At 40.7% G+C, this 17,080-nt stretch overlaps 1 protein-coding gene across 1 annotated transcript in view; it reads right to left on the reverse strand.

The window, feature by feature from the left end:
* PLCXD2 (phosphatidylinositol specific phospholipase C X domain containing 2) overlaps nt 1–17,080 on the reverse strand; it is a 55,890-nt gene that overhangs the window by 15,352 nt on the left and 23,458 nt on the right. The window contains exon 2 of the mRNA XM_008146589.3: nt 362–822. Within this exon, the coding sequence (XP_008144811.1) occupies nt 362–822 (461 nt within the window). The remainder of the gene's footprint in view (nt 1–361; nt 823–17,080) is intronic.

The raw sequence follows: 17,080 nt of genomic DNA on the forward strand, positions 1-17,080 counted from the left end.
AGGATGGGATGGACTGCCTCTGAAGGGAAGCAGGGGGGTTAAAAGTGGACTTTAAGGGAGAAAGTAAAATGGTATGACCAACTGGTCCATTTCACAACTTTGCTTGGCCTGGTTCTGGCCAGGCCATTCAAAGTCAATGAGATGCCAAAGTCAATTTAAATACTTGGCAGGTGTTCATCCAGGTTAAGGGCATCCAGGGAAGCCCTTGAAGCTGTCCTGGAGCCCAGGAGCTTGTGTGAGTATGTTTAATATTCCAAACCATCTATGCCTTCTAGACTAAGAGCCCTGCAATGAGCCCTCTTACAGCTGACGATACAGAAGAGGCAGAAACAGTCTTGTTCTCTCATCTCAGTTCTCCTACCTGGCACTTCTTCTCCCACAGGATCTGCAGGGTCAGACTCTCCACATTGCAGGCCAAGCACAGCTTGTTTCCAAAGGCCTCCTGTATCCGGTGAACCAGATGTTTGTGATGGGCCTCATCCATGGCATAGAAGTGGTTGAAATCCAGGAAGACGATCTCTCGGGGGTGCTGTGTAAGAAACGAGTCAATCTCCATCAGCCCATCCCAGACCTTGATGCCAAAAAGTCCGTGGATGAAGTAGATCTCCTGGTCGGTATCCCCTGGCTTGGAGGACACACGCAGGTCAAAGTAGCGGATCCCAGCTTCGAGCTGCTCTCGGAAGGTCAGGTTCTGGGTCACAGACCATTTCTTCATTAGCTTCTTCACCAAGGATATCCTGGCAAGGCGCATGATAGCTGGGGTTTGGTCAGGCCCCACTGGGGATTTCTCATCTACCCAGTAGCTGAATGAATCATGGGAGCCTACACAAAGGAATAAAGGTGAGGAAAACAGTTGAGACTGGACCTGGCAAAAAATATGCCAATTGGTAGAAAAACAAACAAAAATTAGGAGACAAATACACACCAAAGAAATTGTAAACAAATATATGCAAAAATTTTCATGCGTGCTAGGAATGAAATAAGCACAAATAAAAGTCATGTTGCTTTAGCAGCTTGGTAAGCCTGGGGTAAAACTATAATCCTCATATATTGCTAGTGTAAGGTAAATTAATAAACGCCCTTTTGGAAAGCTATTTAGAAATATACTTGGAAAGAGGAGCTTGAAAATAATCATAGTATTTGATCTAGTAATTTCATTTCAGGAGAGCTATTTTGAGGAAATAAACTAATTTTGGAAAAACAAATGTGTGCTGGAGAATATTCATAACAGAGACAAACTGGAGGTGGCTTGAATGTCCTTCCCAGAGGAGTGCTTAATGGTGGCATACTGACTTTATTCACACAGCCATTGAAACAGAGGGTATGAAAACTCAATGTCCATCTCAGGAATGCTGGGATAGGCATCTAAATTCTAGGAAAGGCAGAATTTTTTTTTTTAAATTCTATTTTTTATGCTTTTGTAAATACTATTTTACTACTGTAAAAGGAGTCCGTAGGAGACATCTTATCAAGGCTGCAGTGGTAGCAGCTGCTCTTCAAGTTCACTATGCCACTCAAGGACAACAACACTAAGAAAGATACTGAAAAGTTGTCAAAGAAGGACAAAGACCCAGTGAACAAGTCTGGGGGCAAGAACAAAAGAAGACGTGGTCCAAAGGCAAAGTTCAATAACCTAGTCTTGTTTGACAAAGCAACATATGACAAACTCTGTAAGGAAGTTCCAACTATAAGCTTATAACCAGCTGCTGTCTCTGAGAGACTGCATTATCTGTGGTGCCTTGGCCAGGGAAGCCTTTCAGGAGCTCCATAGTAAAGGACTTATAAACTAGTTGCAAAGCACAAAGCTCAAGTAATTTACACCAGAAACGATAAGGCTGGGGATGTCCTAGATGTTGGTGAAGATGCATGAACAACAGGTCACACTAGCTATACATTTTGAGAAATAAAACTTTATTAAATCAAAAAGTCCATAGGAATGATTTCTTGACAAGATGAGATAAACATTCTGCAAAGTTCAACATGGGTTAGTTATATGGCTTCATTTCAACTCATCTATTAATGAGCTGAATCTGCTATTAAATGATCAAAAGCATGTTCCCATCCTCTGCCTGAGATGATCTTATTGTTATAAAGTATAAGTGACCATGATAGACACATTTCTAACTTTAGTGAGGAAATATTTCTAAGGTGAAAATTATCTTTAACAAATTAAAATGCTTACTTCACACTTACGTTATTGGTTTTACTAAACTTCAAAGTATGCATTTCATATATAATATGTAGAACTTGCCCTGGCCACTTTTGCTCAGTGGTTAGAGTGTTGGTCTGTGGACCAAAGGGTAGTAAGTTCAATTCCTGGTCCCAGTTGAGGCGTGTATGGGAGGCAACCAATTGATGTGTCTCTCTTACATCCATGTTTCCCTCTCTTCCTCTTTCCCCCTTTTCTTTTCCTTCCCCCCCCCCAAAAAAAAATATATATAGAGAGAGAGAACTTTACAAAACTTTACTGTTTTCTGCTTTGTTATTTCCATTTTCTTGAAAATAAATCATTCTGGGATGGCTTTATCTTTTACTATTTTATCTTCTCAGAGATAAAGTGAAAAAGGAAAAAGAAAGGTGATTAGCAATGCTTTATTTTTATGTAGTCTCTAGAACATGGAGAATATCCAGTAACTATTAAGAAAAAATATATTTACCAATCATTAGGCAAAACCAATTTTGCAAGCAACAAAATTACTAGCATATTTCAGGTAAAAAAAAATGCTGTTACTACTACAAATGTGGAGCAAGCCCCCCCTGGATTTCCCATATTGGTTGTTTCTGTTAATGACACTCGCTGGATACCTGCCTAATGCTCTGCTTCCTTTGGCTGTTCTTTGGCTGTATAAAAACAGGAAATATTTATACCTCCTCATTGAGAGATTTATTATGAATACATTACATACACATGGTGAACAGCCCACTCTCTCTTCTCTTTAAATCATCTTAGTAGCCCAGCTGTTCAGGACTGTGTGCAATGCAATGCGAGGGAGGGTATCAGGGAACAGCCATTATCCAAATGAGGGAGGAGAGACAGATCCCCTCTGGAATTGTCTTGTTGCTGCTGAGCCCAGTTTTGTTTCCTGAGGGAGATGTGCTAACGACGTCCAACACTGTTCTCCTAAGCTGAGGATTGTGCAGCAATGTGACAGCGATGGGGCCTCAGGGACCACTTCTGTATACACAGGGATACACACGGTGCCCAGACTGTCCCACAGAGGAGGGGGGGCCTGCATATGCACTGGGAACACAGAGTCTCTCTTTATCTCTCTGCTCCCTTTTCCATTTCCTCTCTTCCTTTCTGACATCCTGTGTCCAGAGCCACCCGCTCCCTCCCCTTGACAGGAAAGGACAGGACAATGGAGCAGATTGTTCACTGCATGTTTTACGGTAGTTGTCCGACCCAGGCCCACAGCCGACAAAACCAGCCATCAACTTTAACTACTGCCAATGCTTTTGCCTTTCTACTTATTTTTCCCCTCAGGTAGCTTTTTGCTTCACATAGAGTGAGTGAAATAAATTGGTACTTAACTCTATTTAACTGTTTCTTTTTTTGAAAAACAGGATAAAAATGTCTTCCCCCTGCTGCACATAGAATATTTACAAGGTATGCAATCTGCAGATCCAAGTGATGAAAAAGCTAAGAACCATATGATTTCACTCATATGTGGGATATAAAACTGAAACTGTGAACACAAACAGCAGTGTGGTAGTTGCCAGAGGAAATGGGGTGGCTAGTGAAGGAGGTTCCAACATATGGTGATGATAAAAGATCTGACTTTGGGTCGTGGGCATACAGTGCAATATACAGATCTTGTAACATAGAAATCCATACCTGAAACATAGCTATATATATATAAAAAACAAGCTACCAGAACGACGGAACAACCGAAACGACAAGAGCGACTGGTCGCTATGATGTGCACTGCGGCAGCCAACGGCCCGATTGAGGCCCCGATTGCGCCCCCCCCAACCTCTCTCGGCCCCTCCCCCAGCTGTCCTGGCCCCCGATTGACCCCCCCCACCCTGATTGCGGGTGGGGACAGTGGTCAATGGCCCGCAGCCCCTCCCCCTCACCAGCCCCGCCTGATAGAATTCGTGCACAGGGCCTCTAGTATGATCATATCAACCAATGTCACCCCAATAAATTTAACAAAAAAAGAATGTCTATAGCAAGGGTTCCTTTTCTCTCTGTCTGTAATGTGTGGATTCAATTCATGCATTCCCCCGAAGAGGAAAAGAAAAAAGCCCACTCCACTGGTCTTCCTTTATTCTCTAAGAGAACGGCTGCCTGGGTTGTTAGAGGGGCAGCTTCATGATTTCTCATTTGTTTTCTGATAAGGTTAGAAAACAGCTAAGGACCTCTTCCTGCTGTGATTTCTGCCACAGGGATGCCTATCCATCTTCACTCCTCCCTCTCTATGGCTCCTTTATCTCTGTCTAAAGGAGATTTATGTGGTGCCCTTCATCTTAAGAACAGAACACAGCGCTTTCCCACACATGCCTTACTCCTTCAGGTGACTGTCTTCTCTTTCTCACTGTCAAGATTCTTGAAGGCCAATCCTGCTGCTTGGTCTCCTATGATCTACTCCCTTCCTCCCATAGAAGGATAGGCCACCTCTTATCCTTCTATTGCTACCTTTGATCCCTATAACCTTCAAATCAACAACTCAAAATAAGCTTTATTCTTGCTGGCTTCTGTGAGAGTTTGCTAAGTCAGCTTTTTTTCTGCAAGCTTCCATTCCCTTGTCTTCCATGATGCATAATTTAAGGCATTCCCATCCTCCTGTCATCACTCTCTGTATCCTTTGCTGGTTCCTCATCTTCCTTCTTGTCCCCAAATTTAAATGCGATCCAAGGATCCCTATTATGTGCCTTTCCCCACCTTTTCATTCACTCCCCAAGTTTACACAGTTCCATTGTACAGATGACACCAAAAGCCTCATCTCTAGCCTAGATTCTTCTAAGTTCCACATTTTCTTCCAACTTCCTGCTGTGGTCTTCCACCTGATGGCCTCCTCACACAATAAATTACACATTTTGAAAGCCCAGCCACTCAGGCTGTCCCTCCCTTCGCCACCAAGTGCCTCTCCTGAATTTCTGCCAATACTTCACTCAGTCACTCAGATTGAAATGTTGGATTCAATTTAAATTCTTCCTTCTCTCTCACCCTCTGCATCCAATCAGTTACCAAAACTTTGCATTTTACTCTTACACAATACATCAAACCTGTCCCTTCCTTTAAACTTCAATTGCCACCCTCTTGTTCACACATTCATTACCATGACCTAATCAGGACCGAAAGAACCCTGATTTTATCTTTTCACTCCAGCCTCAATTCATTCATATCCAAAAGTTACATCATCTCAAGATACTTCTGATTATGCCGTTTTCCTCTTCCCCTCTCCCTCCCAAACTAGTTTAGGACTCTCTTCAATGTGGCTCCAGTGCATTGTTTCAGACTCCTTTCTCTCAAGACTCGTACACGGAGCCAGGCATATGTTGGTGTGCAATATACAGTATACTGATAGGGCAGGCCACGTCCTGGACTCTGTCCCCTTTCTTTTACTGACTTCCATAAATATTCTCCTATCCCAACTCTGTCCACATCTTCTCCCCAGGATTTATAACCCATATCAAGTAAGTTGCTTACTGTGCCTCAGTTTTCTCATCTGTAAAATGAGCTCGATAGTGCCTACTCAAAAAATGTGAGTATTAGAATGTATGCAAAGTGCTTGGGACAATACTGACACGCAGTAAACACTGAACTACTGTTACTGTTATTGTTGGTCATCTGTTAGTTAGAAACTAGAGGGATTGACTGAAATCCTTATCTTAAATACTTAGGGTCTGGAGGATTTTCTCTCCTGAAGTACTGTTCCTCTCCACCTTATTGGTTGATATGACATGGGAATGACCACTTAGCCTCCACCGTGTTGACTGTAGCTGCCACTCACTCTCTTGATCATAGCCTGACCTTTATCATCACCCCCTTCTAAAATCTTAACATTCAATATTCTACTTTCTGATCACAACTTACTTTTCTTCTGCCTCATTGTGACTTGATGTCTATTTCCCCCTGATCTGAGAGCCCAGATTGTTGTCCTTTGCCACTTTTAGCTACAGAATTACCAATATTATACCTATCTGAAAACTGTTAGGATCCCTGTTGAGGTCTGTTGTCTGTCTATATATTCAGGCATGGACACAGCCCCAAAATGTACATGGAAATATTAACATGATACTTTCAACAGACTTTTTGACTAAAAACAAATGTTTTCTCTTCTCCATTATTTCTCATTTATAGAGTGGACTTAACAGGCTCCCAGCCCTGGTCAGGGACATGCAGGAGGCAACCAATCGATGTGTCTCTCTCACATCACTGTTTCTCTCTGTCTCTCTCTCTTCCTTCCACTCTCTCTAAAAATCAATGGAAAAATATGCTTGGGTGAGGATTAAAAATAAATAGACAATAAATAAATAAAACAAAAATAATTCAAACCACATGCCCTGAAATAATAGATTACATTACCATACAATAGTATGTCAGATTATGTGGTGATCATACTTATAGCTATGGAGGGAAGAATGAAACAAGAGTTAAGTGAAGAATAAATATGAGAAAGTGAGAGAAACTTCATTACACCTCTGGGTGGCATCAGGAAGGCTGTGATGATGACCCCAGGTCAAAGAACCCCTGATCCCACATATTTAAGAAAATCTCTCTTTCACCTCTCTTAGGTACTACTCTGTTTTTGGGGAGCCCTCCTAACTCTGAAGCCCATTAGCCCCCTTGAAGTCCATTCACTTAGGTCCACCTCCAACCCTGTGTTTATTCAACCACTCAAACATTCAAAGGTTCACTGCCTCTAGGTTATGTATTCTCAATGAGGTGACAAAAATTGGTTCTTAGGGGATGAAAAAAATCTTGTTCTTTTTACGTATAAAATGCACACACATATACATATATAGATATATACACACAGGGTGGGACAAAAGTAAGTTTATAGATGTCCCTATGGAAAATAGTACAATAATTAATAAGTAATATAAGAATAAACTCTGAGTTTCACGTACTCACAACTGTAAACCTACTTTTGTACCACCTACATAGTAAACTGGCTAAAAAAGATTCCCTAGTGAGGGGATAAAGAACAAAATACTGAGAATATTGCTCTAGACTGAGCTCCCTGGTAGCCAAATGGACGTCTGACTTGTCAACTCAGGTAAACACCTGGAACAGTCCCTGGCCAACAAAATGAGCTCAAGCATATTGTTATTAATATTATTTCATTATTAAAAATGTACCATCTACTTGGATGCTACTATCTGAGAAACAAATAATTCTGGTTTATTAACTGTGGCAGTTAATAGGAAAAAATGAAGTCTGCAATTTAAATGACTTATTTTAGATTACCACCAGAATTAATATCAAAAGGAGAAAATTCAGAACATAGTATTATACAATTTGTATAAATTATCATTAAAAGTAAAATTATAAATTACCTGTAGTCTGCACCTATGTCAATAATTTAGGAGTAAATAAATATAGTAATTATATGATTTGAAAGGATAGGAAAGAAAGTTCCAAGAAGGTCCTTACTTTTTTATTTTTTACATAAAATAATTAGACATCTTCATGTGATTTATAAGAAAATCAAATGCACAAAAATAAATCCAATCTACTGCTAAAAGCATGTTGCATATTTTTAGAAATTGAAAAGCTATTATCCATTACTTAAAATAGAAAAAAATAAAAAACAACCCACAGTAATGCTTTCCCAACCCATCAAAAAACCCTATTGGTTTTCATAAATATCACTAAAGCACTCAAACCTACTAAGAAACTTTCCAAAATTATAAAGTATTTTAAACACCAAAACCCAGAATCAACAATATTTCCAGAAGTTTCTTACGTATTTTCCTTAGATGTTAAAAATATTAATGCATAGTTCTTAGGGATATAAACATGGCCAGGTTTGTGTTAGTTCACCTCTCTCAACCTGTGGAGGCAGGCAAAGACAGATCTCAGGGCGCCTTGGGACTTGTGATTACCTGCCCTTGAACCTGGTGCTTGTGAAAGCCAGCCTCGGTGTGCAGTTTAGTCCTTCCTGCACACGCCCAGGCCCAGCAGAGTCAGCCACAAACTGTGGCTCACTTTGTAACTCCAAAGAGGTTCCCTAAGGCCAGTAACAGGCAGCATCTGATATTGGCCTGCATCAGAGTACCACTCAAGGGGCCCCAGAACCAACATATCTAGTGGCCAGCTTCAGACAACATCAGAGCAAGATCCAGTTAGCTTCACAAGGAACATATCCAAAGGGAGATCTTGGAAGGCACGAGAAACTACTGAGGCAAACTCAGCTTTGTGTGGTCAGTACCTGCATAGCAACCTGTACACTGTGGTCAGTGTTGATGCTTATAGTCAGCCAGCCTGAGAGTTGACCCCACACACGAATGGGCCAATAGCAATAAAGACTCAATTACAACAGGAAGCCCACATAACACACACAAGGGATATTCCTGGAGCACCCAGATGAGGTGTTCAAGGAGACAACATCACTGGGTCCCACAGAATACCTACCACATAAGACCACTGTACTAAGACTGGGAGTCATAGTAGATCTGCCTACTAGATAAAAACAACACAAAGAGGTAGCCAAAATAAAGAGACAAAGAAACATGCCCTAAATAAAGAACAACAACAACAAAAAACAAACAGGAGAAATCTTCAGAAAAAGAGCTAAATGAAATGGAGGCAAGCAATCAGCCAGATATAGAGTTAAAAAATGGTTATAATAATGCTCAAGAAACTTAGTGAGAACTTCAACAAAGACATAACAAGCATAAAAAAGAACATAGAAATGTAAAAAGAATCAGTCAGAAATGAAGACTATAATATCTGAAATGAAAAATACACTAGAAAGAATAAACCGTAGTTTGAAGCAGGATCAAATCAGCTATTTGAAGGCAAGATAACAGAAAATACCTAATCAGAATAGTAAAAAGAAAAAAGAATGAAAAAAATTAGGAGAGTTTAAGGGACCTTTGGGACAACATGAAACATAACTACATCTGCATCATAGAGGTACCAGAAGGAGAAGAGAGAAAGCAAAGGATCAAGAACCTATTTGAAGAAATAATGACTAAAAACTTCCTTAACCTGTTCAAAGAAAAAGGCACACAAATTCAGGAAGCACAGAGTCCCAAATAGGATGAACCCACCCTGGCCAGTTTTGCTCAGTGGTTAGAGTGTTGGCTCACAGACTGAAGGGTTGTGGGTTAGATTCCAGGTCAAGGGTACATACTTTGGTTGTAATTTCATTCCCTGGCCTCAGTCAGGGTGCATGCAGGAGGCAACCAGTTGATGTGTCTTTCTCATATTGATGTTTCTCTCTCCCCCCCCCTCTTTTTCCTCCCTTCCACTCTCTCTCTCTAAAGATTAATGGAAAAAATATCCTTGGGTGAGAATTAAAAACAAAAAGAAGAGTATGAACCCAAAGAGGCCCATACCAAGACACATCATAACTAAAATGGCAAAGGTTAAGGACAAAGAGAAAATCATAAAAGCAGCAAGAGAAAGACAGTTAGTTACCTAAAAGAAAGCTCCCAAAGACTGTCAGCTGATTTCTCAACAGAAACATTTCAAGCCAGAAAGGATTAGCATGAAATAGTAAAAGTGATGAAAACCAAGGACCTACAACCAAGATTAATCTACCCAGCAAGACTATCATTTAAAAAGCTTCCCAGACAAAAAAGAGCTAAAGTAGTTCATTACCATACAACCACTATTACAAGAAATATCAAAGGGCCTTCTTAAAGAAGAAGAAGAAAACTTAAGGAACATAATTATAAAGGATAAAATGTCAATAAATACATACCTATCAATAATCACTTTAAAAGGAAATCACTTAAATGCTCCAGTCAAAAGATATAGGGTAGCAGAATGGGTAAGAAGACAAAACCCACATATATGCTGCTTACACCTCAGATCAAAAGATACACATAGACAAAAAGTAAAGGGATGGAAAAGGATATTTCATGCAAATAAAAGCTACAAAGTTTCAATTATAGAAGGTAAAAAATTCAAACAAATGGCAGCAGAGTGGAGCTTGAGAGAGCAGGCCAGGGTTGCCGCAGGCAACAGGGGAAGCAAAACTTTTCGCACACCCTGGCTGGTCCCACCCACTTAAGGCAACAAAGTTTCAATTTATAACCTCAACACAAATGGCTGCCGGCCGGCCTCAGAGGGAGCCTCAGGCTTAGCTCTGCTCCAGGCTACAAAGTTTCAATTGACCAGATACCAGGGCCTCCCCTTGGGTTGCCAGGGGGCATGGCCGGCCTGCAAACCACCACAGGCCCCTCGCTCAGGCTGCCCCACACCCCAAGGAAACCCCACCTGATCCGGGACGCCCTTCAGGGCAAACCAGCTGGTCCCCACCCCTGTACCAGGCCTCTATCCTATCTAATAAAAAAGTAATATGCAAAAGGGACTATAATAAGAGACAAAGGATACTACATAATGCAAAAGGGATCAGTCCAACAAGAGGATATAATCCTTATAAACATTTATTCACCCAACATAGAAACACCTAAATATATAAAGCAAAATTTGGTGAACATAAAGGGAGAGATCAACAGTAATACAGTCATTGTAGGGGATTTTAGCACTCCATTGATATCAATGGATAGACCTTCCAGACAGAAAAATCAACAAGGAAACAGCTGTCTTAAATGATACACTAAATCAGATGTAACTCATTAATATCTTAAAAGCATTTCACTGAAAAGCAACAGAATATACATTCTTTTCAAGTATACATGGAACATTTTCTAGGATAGTCCACATGTTAGGACACAAAACAAGTCTCAGTAAATTTTCTTAACATGTTTTTGTTGATTTTTAGAGAAAGAGGAAGTGAGAGGGAAACATCGATGAATCATTACCTAGAGAGATAAAAATATCGGATGAGAATCATCATCTATCAGCTGCCTCTTCATGTCCCCTACTGAGGATTGAGCCCACAACCTGGGCATATGCCCTGACCAGGAATCGAACTGGTGACCTCTTGGGTCCTGGGTTGATGCTCAACCATTGAGCCATTCCAGCCAGGCAAGTCTCAGTAAATTTAAGAGGATTGGAATCATATCAAGTACCTTCTCCAACCACAATGGTATGAAAGTAGAAATCAATTACAAGAAAAAACAAAACTAAACTAAAAAACACACAAGGGTAAATAACGTGTTACTAAACAATGAATGGGTTAACAATAAGATCAAGGAAGAAATAAAAATATACCATGAGACAAATGAAAATGAGAATGCCACAACGCCAAATCTATGGGACACAGCAAATGCAGTCCTAAGAGGAAAATTCATAGCATTACAGGTCTACCTTAATAAACAAGAAAAATCTCAAATAAACAATCTAACTTTACACTTAAAGTACCTAGTAAAAGAACAGCAAACACCATCCAAAGTGAGTAGAAGGAAGAAAATACTATATTTTTCCATGTATAAGATGCTATTTTTTTTCTAAAATTGTTAGACTGAAAATCGAGGGATGTCTTATACACAGAAGTCAACTGAGGAGGGAGCCGCAGGTGCATAGCTGCCCATACCTTGTCAAACAGGCTTCCTCCAATCACAAGCCTTATTGTTATTGATGTCTACTGATGCCATAATTGGAGGTGGAGGTGGAAAGTGTGCAGGTGCAACAGGGACCTGAGCATTCTGAGCCCATAAAGATGTCAAAAAAATAAAAAAGATAAATACCAGTAAGTGATTGTCTTACTCTGTAAAATTCAAACTAAATGTAATGAGCTATGCAAAAGAGCATGGAAATAGAGGGGCAGAGAGACAATTTGGACCTCTTCCCACTGAGTGTATGATCAGACAGTAGAGAAAACAGGAAGAACAACTCCTTAAGATGCCAAAAAATAAGGCCTTAAGAGGAAAACCAGCAAAATGTTTAAAATATTGATTTCTTAATTTTGGGTTGGAAAAGTGGGGGATGTCTTATACATGGGGGTGTCTTATACACGGAAAAATATGGTACTAAGGAGTAGAGAAAATAAGTGAAATAGAGTCTAAAAAAATAATACAAATGATTGAGGAAACCAAGAGTTGGTTCTTTGAAAAGATAAACAAGATGAAAAACCTTTAACCAGACTCATCAAGAAGAAAAGACAGAAGACCCAAATGAATAAAGAATGAAAGAGAAGAAGTAACAACTGATAGCACAGAAAAACAAAGGATTTATTCTATATAATAAAAGGCTAATATGCAAATCAACCGAACAGCAGAACAACCGGTTGCTATGACGTGCACTGACCACCAGGGGCAGACGCTCAACACAGGAGCTGCCCCTTGGTGGTCAGTGCGCTCCCACAGGGGGACTGCCACTCAGCCAGAAGCCCTGAACAGGGCTCACAGCTGGCAAGCTCAGTGGTGTGGCGGGAGCCTCTCCTGCCTCTGCAGCAGCACTAAGCCGTCATTCAGGCTCCCAGACTATGGACTACGAGAGGGCACAGGCCGGGCTATGGGACTCTCTCCCCGCTGCCCCTGAGTGCACGAATCTCATGCACCAGACCTCTAGTAAGAATATATTATAAAACCTATATGCTAAAAAATAGGACAATCTGAAAAAAATAGATAATATTTTAAAAACACACATTCTTCTTTTTACTAATTTACTGATTTGAGAGAGAGAGAGAGAGAGAGAGAGAGAGAGAGAGAGATCTATTGTTGTTCTACTTGTTTTTATGCATTCATTGGTTATTTCCTGTATGTGCCCTGACCAGGGATCAAACTCACAACCTTGGCATACTGGGACAATTCTAACCAACTGAGCTGCCTGACCAGGGTCACTATCTTCTTTTCTGAATCAAGAAGAAACAGAAAATCTGATTAGAATGAATGAAACTGAAGCAATAATAATAAAAAAAAACTTCCAACAAATAAAAGTCCTGGTCTAGATGGCTTCACAGGTAAGTTTTACTAAACATTCAAAGAACTAACAACACCTATCCTCTTCATACTATTCCAAAAATTTCAAGATGAGGGAAAACTACGAAGCTCATTTTATGAGGCTAGCATTATCCAAATTCCAAAACTAGATAAGAAACGAAAAGAAAGAAAATTATACGCCAATATACCTGTTGAACACAGATGCTAAAATCTTCAACAAAATATTAGGAAACCAGATCCAGTAATGCACTGAAAAGATCATACACCATGATCAAGTGGGCTTTTTTCCAACGATGCAAGGTTAGTATATCTGCAAGTCAATAACCATGATACACCACATAAAAAAATGAAAAAAAAATCACATGATCAAATCAATAGATGCAGAAAAAGCATTTGATAAAATCCAGCACCCATTTATAACAAAAACTCTCAATGGACAAAAAAAAAATAAGTGAAGGTCAGGAACAAGACAGGGATGTTCACTTTCATCACTCTTATTCAACATAGTACTGGAAGTCCTAGCCACTGCAATTAGACAAAAGGAAGAAATAAAAGGCATAAAAAACCCCCACCTTGGAATAAATTCAATCAAGCATGTAAAAGGCCTGTACTCAGAAAAGTAAAAGAAATTGAAGAAAGAAATTGAAGAAGATACAAGTAAGTGGAAGTATATACCATGTTCATGGATAAGATGAATTAACATCAATAAAATGTCCATACTACCTAAAGCAATCTGTAGATTCAATGAAATTCCTATCTAGATACCAATAGTGTATTTCACAGAACTAGCATAAATATTCAAAAAATTTATAAGGAACCACAAAAGACCCTGAAATAGGCACAACAATTTTGAGAAGGAAGAACAAAGTTGGAGGAACCATGCTACCTGACAGCAAAGTATACTAGAAGGCCATAGTAATCAAAACATCATGGTACTGGCATAAAAACAGACATATAGATCAATGGAACAGAATAGAGAGCCCAGAAATAAATCCACACCCTTCTGCTCAATTAATATTTGACAAAGGAGGCAAAAACATACAACGTGGTAAAGATTCAATAAATGGTGTTGGGAAAATTGGACAGATACTTGCAAAAAATGAAATTAGACCACCTTCTACACTATATAAAATAATAAACTCAGAATGAATTAAAGACTTAAATATAAGACTAGAAGAAAACATAGGAAGTAAAATCTGGGAGGGCTAGTTGAAAAAGGTGAAAGGATTAAGCACAAAATAAAAATCCCTAATAGACACAGACAGCAGTATGGTGATTACCAGAGGGAAGGTGGGTTGGGGGGAAGGTAGAAGAGGGTAACGAGAGGATAAATGGTGAGGGAAGGAGGCTTGATTTGGGGTGGTGAAAACATAACACAACATACAGATAATATATTATAGAATTGTACACCTAAACCTATGTAAATGTATTAACCAATGCCACCCTAATAAATTCAATACAAATCTAAAAAAACAATCTCTGGATATTTTTCCAAGGTTTTGGGACACCACGACTTGATTTTAGAAATGACCAAAAACATATGTCTAAATATGCTTAGGGAGCTTCTCAACAAGGCCACGTTTCTGGAAGAAGAGTCATTTATGAGAGGCTTATTTACTCAGCACCAGTGTTCACTCTCAGACTCAGACAGTGCCGAGGAATATCCAGGGACACCTCCCTGGCCCTTCAGAGAGCCATGGGCTTCAGATCCCCTACTGGTCAGCTCTCACTCCCTATGGAGGCCCTCACCAGCTCATCGTCCTCCCTGGCTCATGCCAACCAGCTCTGGCAGGACTGTGTGCTCCCAGGGACAGCCATGCTGAGGGGCCCACCAGCAGAGCAGCAGCTGAGGGACCAGTTTAAAAGGGAGGTGACAGCACTGTTGGGCTAAACTGCACATTTGGTGTCAACTGATGCCAGCTTTCACCAGTGTCTCCTTACAAAATGGGCAGGATAGGAAAAAAAAAAAAAAAAGCTCCCTTTAGAGCACACAGTAAACTCTTTATATTGAATATAAACACATGGTAAGAAAAAAATATATTTTTAGTCCACATCATCCTCTAAGCCAGTGGTTCTCAACCTTTCTAATGCCGTGACCTTTTAATACAGTTCCTCATGTTGTGGTGACCCCCAACCATAAAATTATTTTCGTTGCTACTTCATAACTGTAATTTTGCTACTGTTATGAATCGTAATGTAAATATCTGTGTTTTCCGATGGTCTTAGGTGACCCTGCTAGTGGTTCTCAACTGTTGCTGTAGAGCCTAAGACCATCGGAAAACACAGATATTTACATTATGATTCGTTAACAGTAGCAAAATTACAGTTATGAAGTAGCAATGAAAATAATTTTATGGTTGGGGGTCACCACAACATGAGGAACTGTATTAAAGGGTCGCGGCATTAGAAAGGTTGAGAACCACTGAGAAAGCGGAGTGGATCCTGATAACTGTGATATCTTTTGTTTGCTAAGCACAACTGAAATATTCATTTTTGGCATTAATGGCTTTCAACATACTTGAAGCAGTATTAAGCAGTGGGTGGGGTTGTGCAAGTTTGGACAGAGAAGCTTGGAAAAACCCAAAGTACTCTGCTGAGGAAAGGGCGAGAGACGGGGAATTGGAAGGGGAAAGAAAGGGAACCACAGGGCCTGCAGGGCTGAGGAGAAACCTGGGAGAGGAGACAAACCAAGTAGGGAATTTTCAAAGAGGTGGCCCAATTTCACTTCTGTAATTCTCTCTAAATCATGCACAACTATTTTTAAAGTGACAGTCTGAAGCGATGCCATAATATTAACCTGTCCAAAGCCAACGGGTATCTGGGTCCAACCCTGTTTTCAGGCTCCACCACACCAGGGGTCTCCTCTGCTGGACTCCCCACCTCCTTGTCTCTCCTCACCCAGTGACCCACCAGAGTCTGAGGCCGGGGCAGACCTAGCTGGGAATGGGGTGGTGGGAGTGTGGTGGCACCACATAAAGGAGGAGAAGGTGGAAAGGTACAAGAGGAGGCTTCTCTCTGGTGGAGGTGGACTTTAAAAAGATCTCTTTATGTAAAACCTTTTTCTTGGTTTGCTGGAATTTAAACTCCACCACAGGGCTAGTAATACATTGAGTGGCCAGATTATTAAGATCTCTGAATGCATAATAATCTGGCTACTCAGTGTGTGTGTGTGTGTGTGTGTATACACACACACACACACACACATACACACACTCTGAGTAGCCAGATTATATGAGGCCTATGAGGCCTGGTGCATGAATTCGTGCATGGGTGGGGTCCGGCCAGCCTGGCCATGGGGAGGGGACATGGGCGGTTGGCTGGCCTGCCTGCTGGTCGAACTCCTGGTCTAGGGGACAATTTGCATATTAGCCTTTTTATTATATAGGATATACACTGAGTGGCCAGATTATTATGCATTCAGGGATCATAATAATCTGGCCACTCAGTGTATAAGCATCAATAAGCAAGATAGATAGGTTTTATTAGGGTCATTCTAAGGAGAAAAAAAGATTATAGAGGGACAAAAGCATAAAGCAGAAAATGAGACAAACACCAAGAATAGAGCGTTTCACAACACAGAGAGGTAGCTACAGCAGCCAGAAAATGTCTGCTTCGGTTAAGCTGCACAAATAGGAGACTTCTGAGTATCAGGCAGGGAATATCTTTTCATTAGTTGACTTGAGGTTTATGGCCACAAAGAGTCCAGTTCAAGCCTCCCATGAACGGACAGCCTTGCCATGGTGTCGGATGCAGCCTTCGACTCTACACCTGGTCCATCACTGCGGCCCACGCTGCGGAGTGTGGCCCTGCTGGTGTGGCCCTGCTGTGCTCAGAAGCTCCAGCTCTGCTCCTCTACAACCCTGGATGGGGCTGACAATGAACTTTCCATAAATAACAAATGCCTGGGCTGCTTGTGCTGCATGTGCCGAATTTAAAGGTCACACAAGGATTCCCAGAAAGGGTGAGCGACCCCAGGAGCGAGGCTTGCAAACTCAAGGGCTTTTTCTCTGCTCTTGCAATTCCATAATCTACACAAACCTCCCCGTGACGGTGGTATCTGGTATCGAGAATATGTACTTAGACAACAGAATCCAGCCCAATCTTCCATTTC

Source organism: Eptesicus fuscus, chromosome 3 (genome assembly GCF_027574615.1).
Source record: "Eptesicus fuscus isolate TK198812 chromosome 3, DD_ASM_mEF_20220401, whole genome shotgun sequence".
In the NCBI taxonomy this organism is placed as follows: domain Eukaryota; kingdom Metazoa; phylum Chordata; class Mammalia; order Chiroptera; family Vespertilionidae; genus Eptesicus; species Eptesicus fuscus.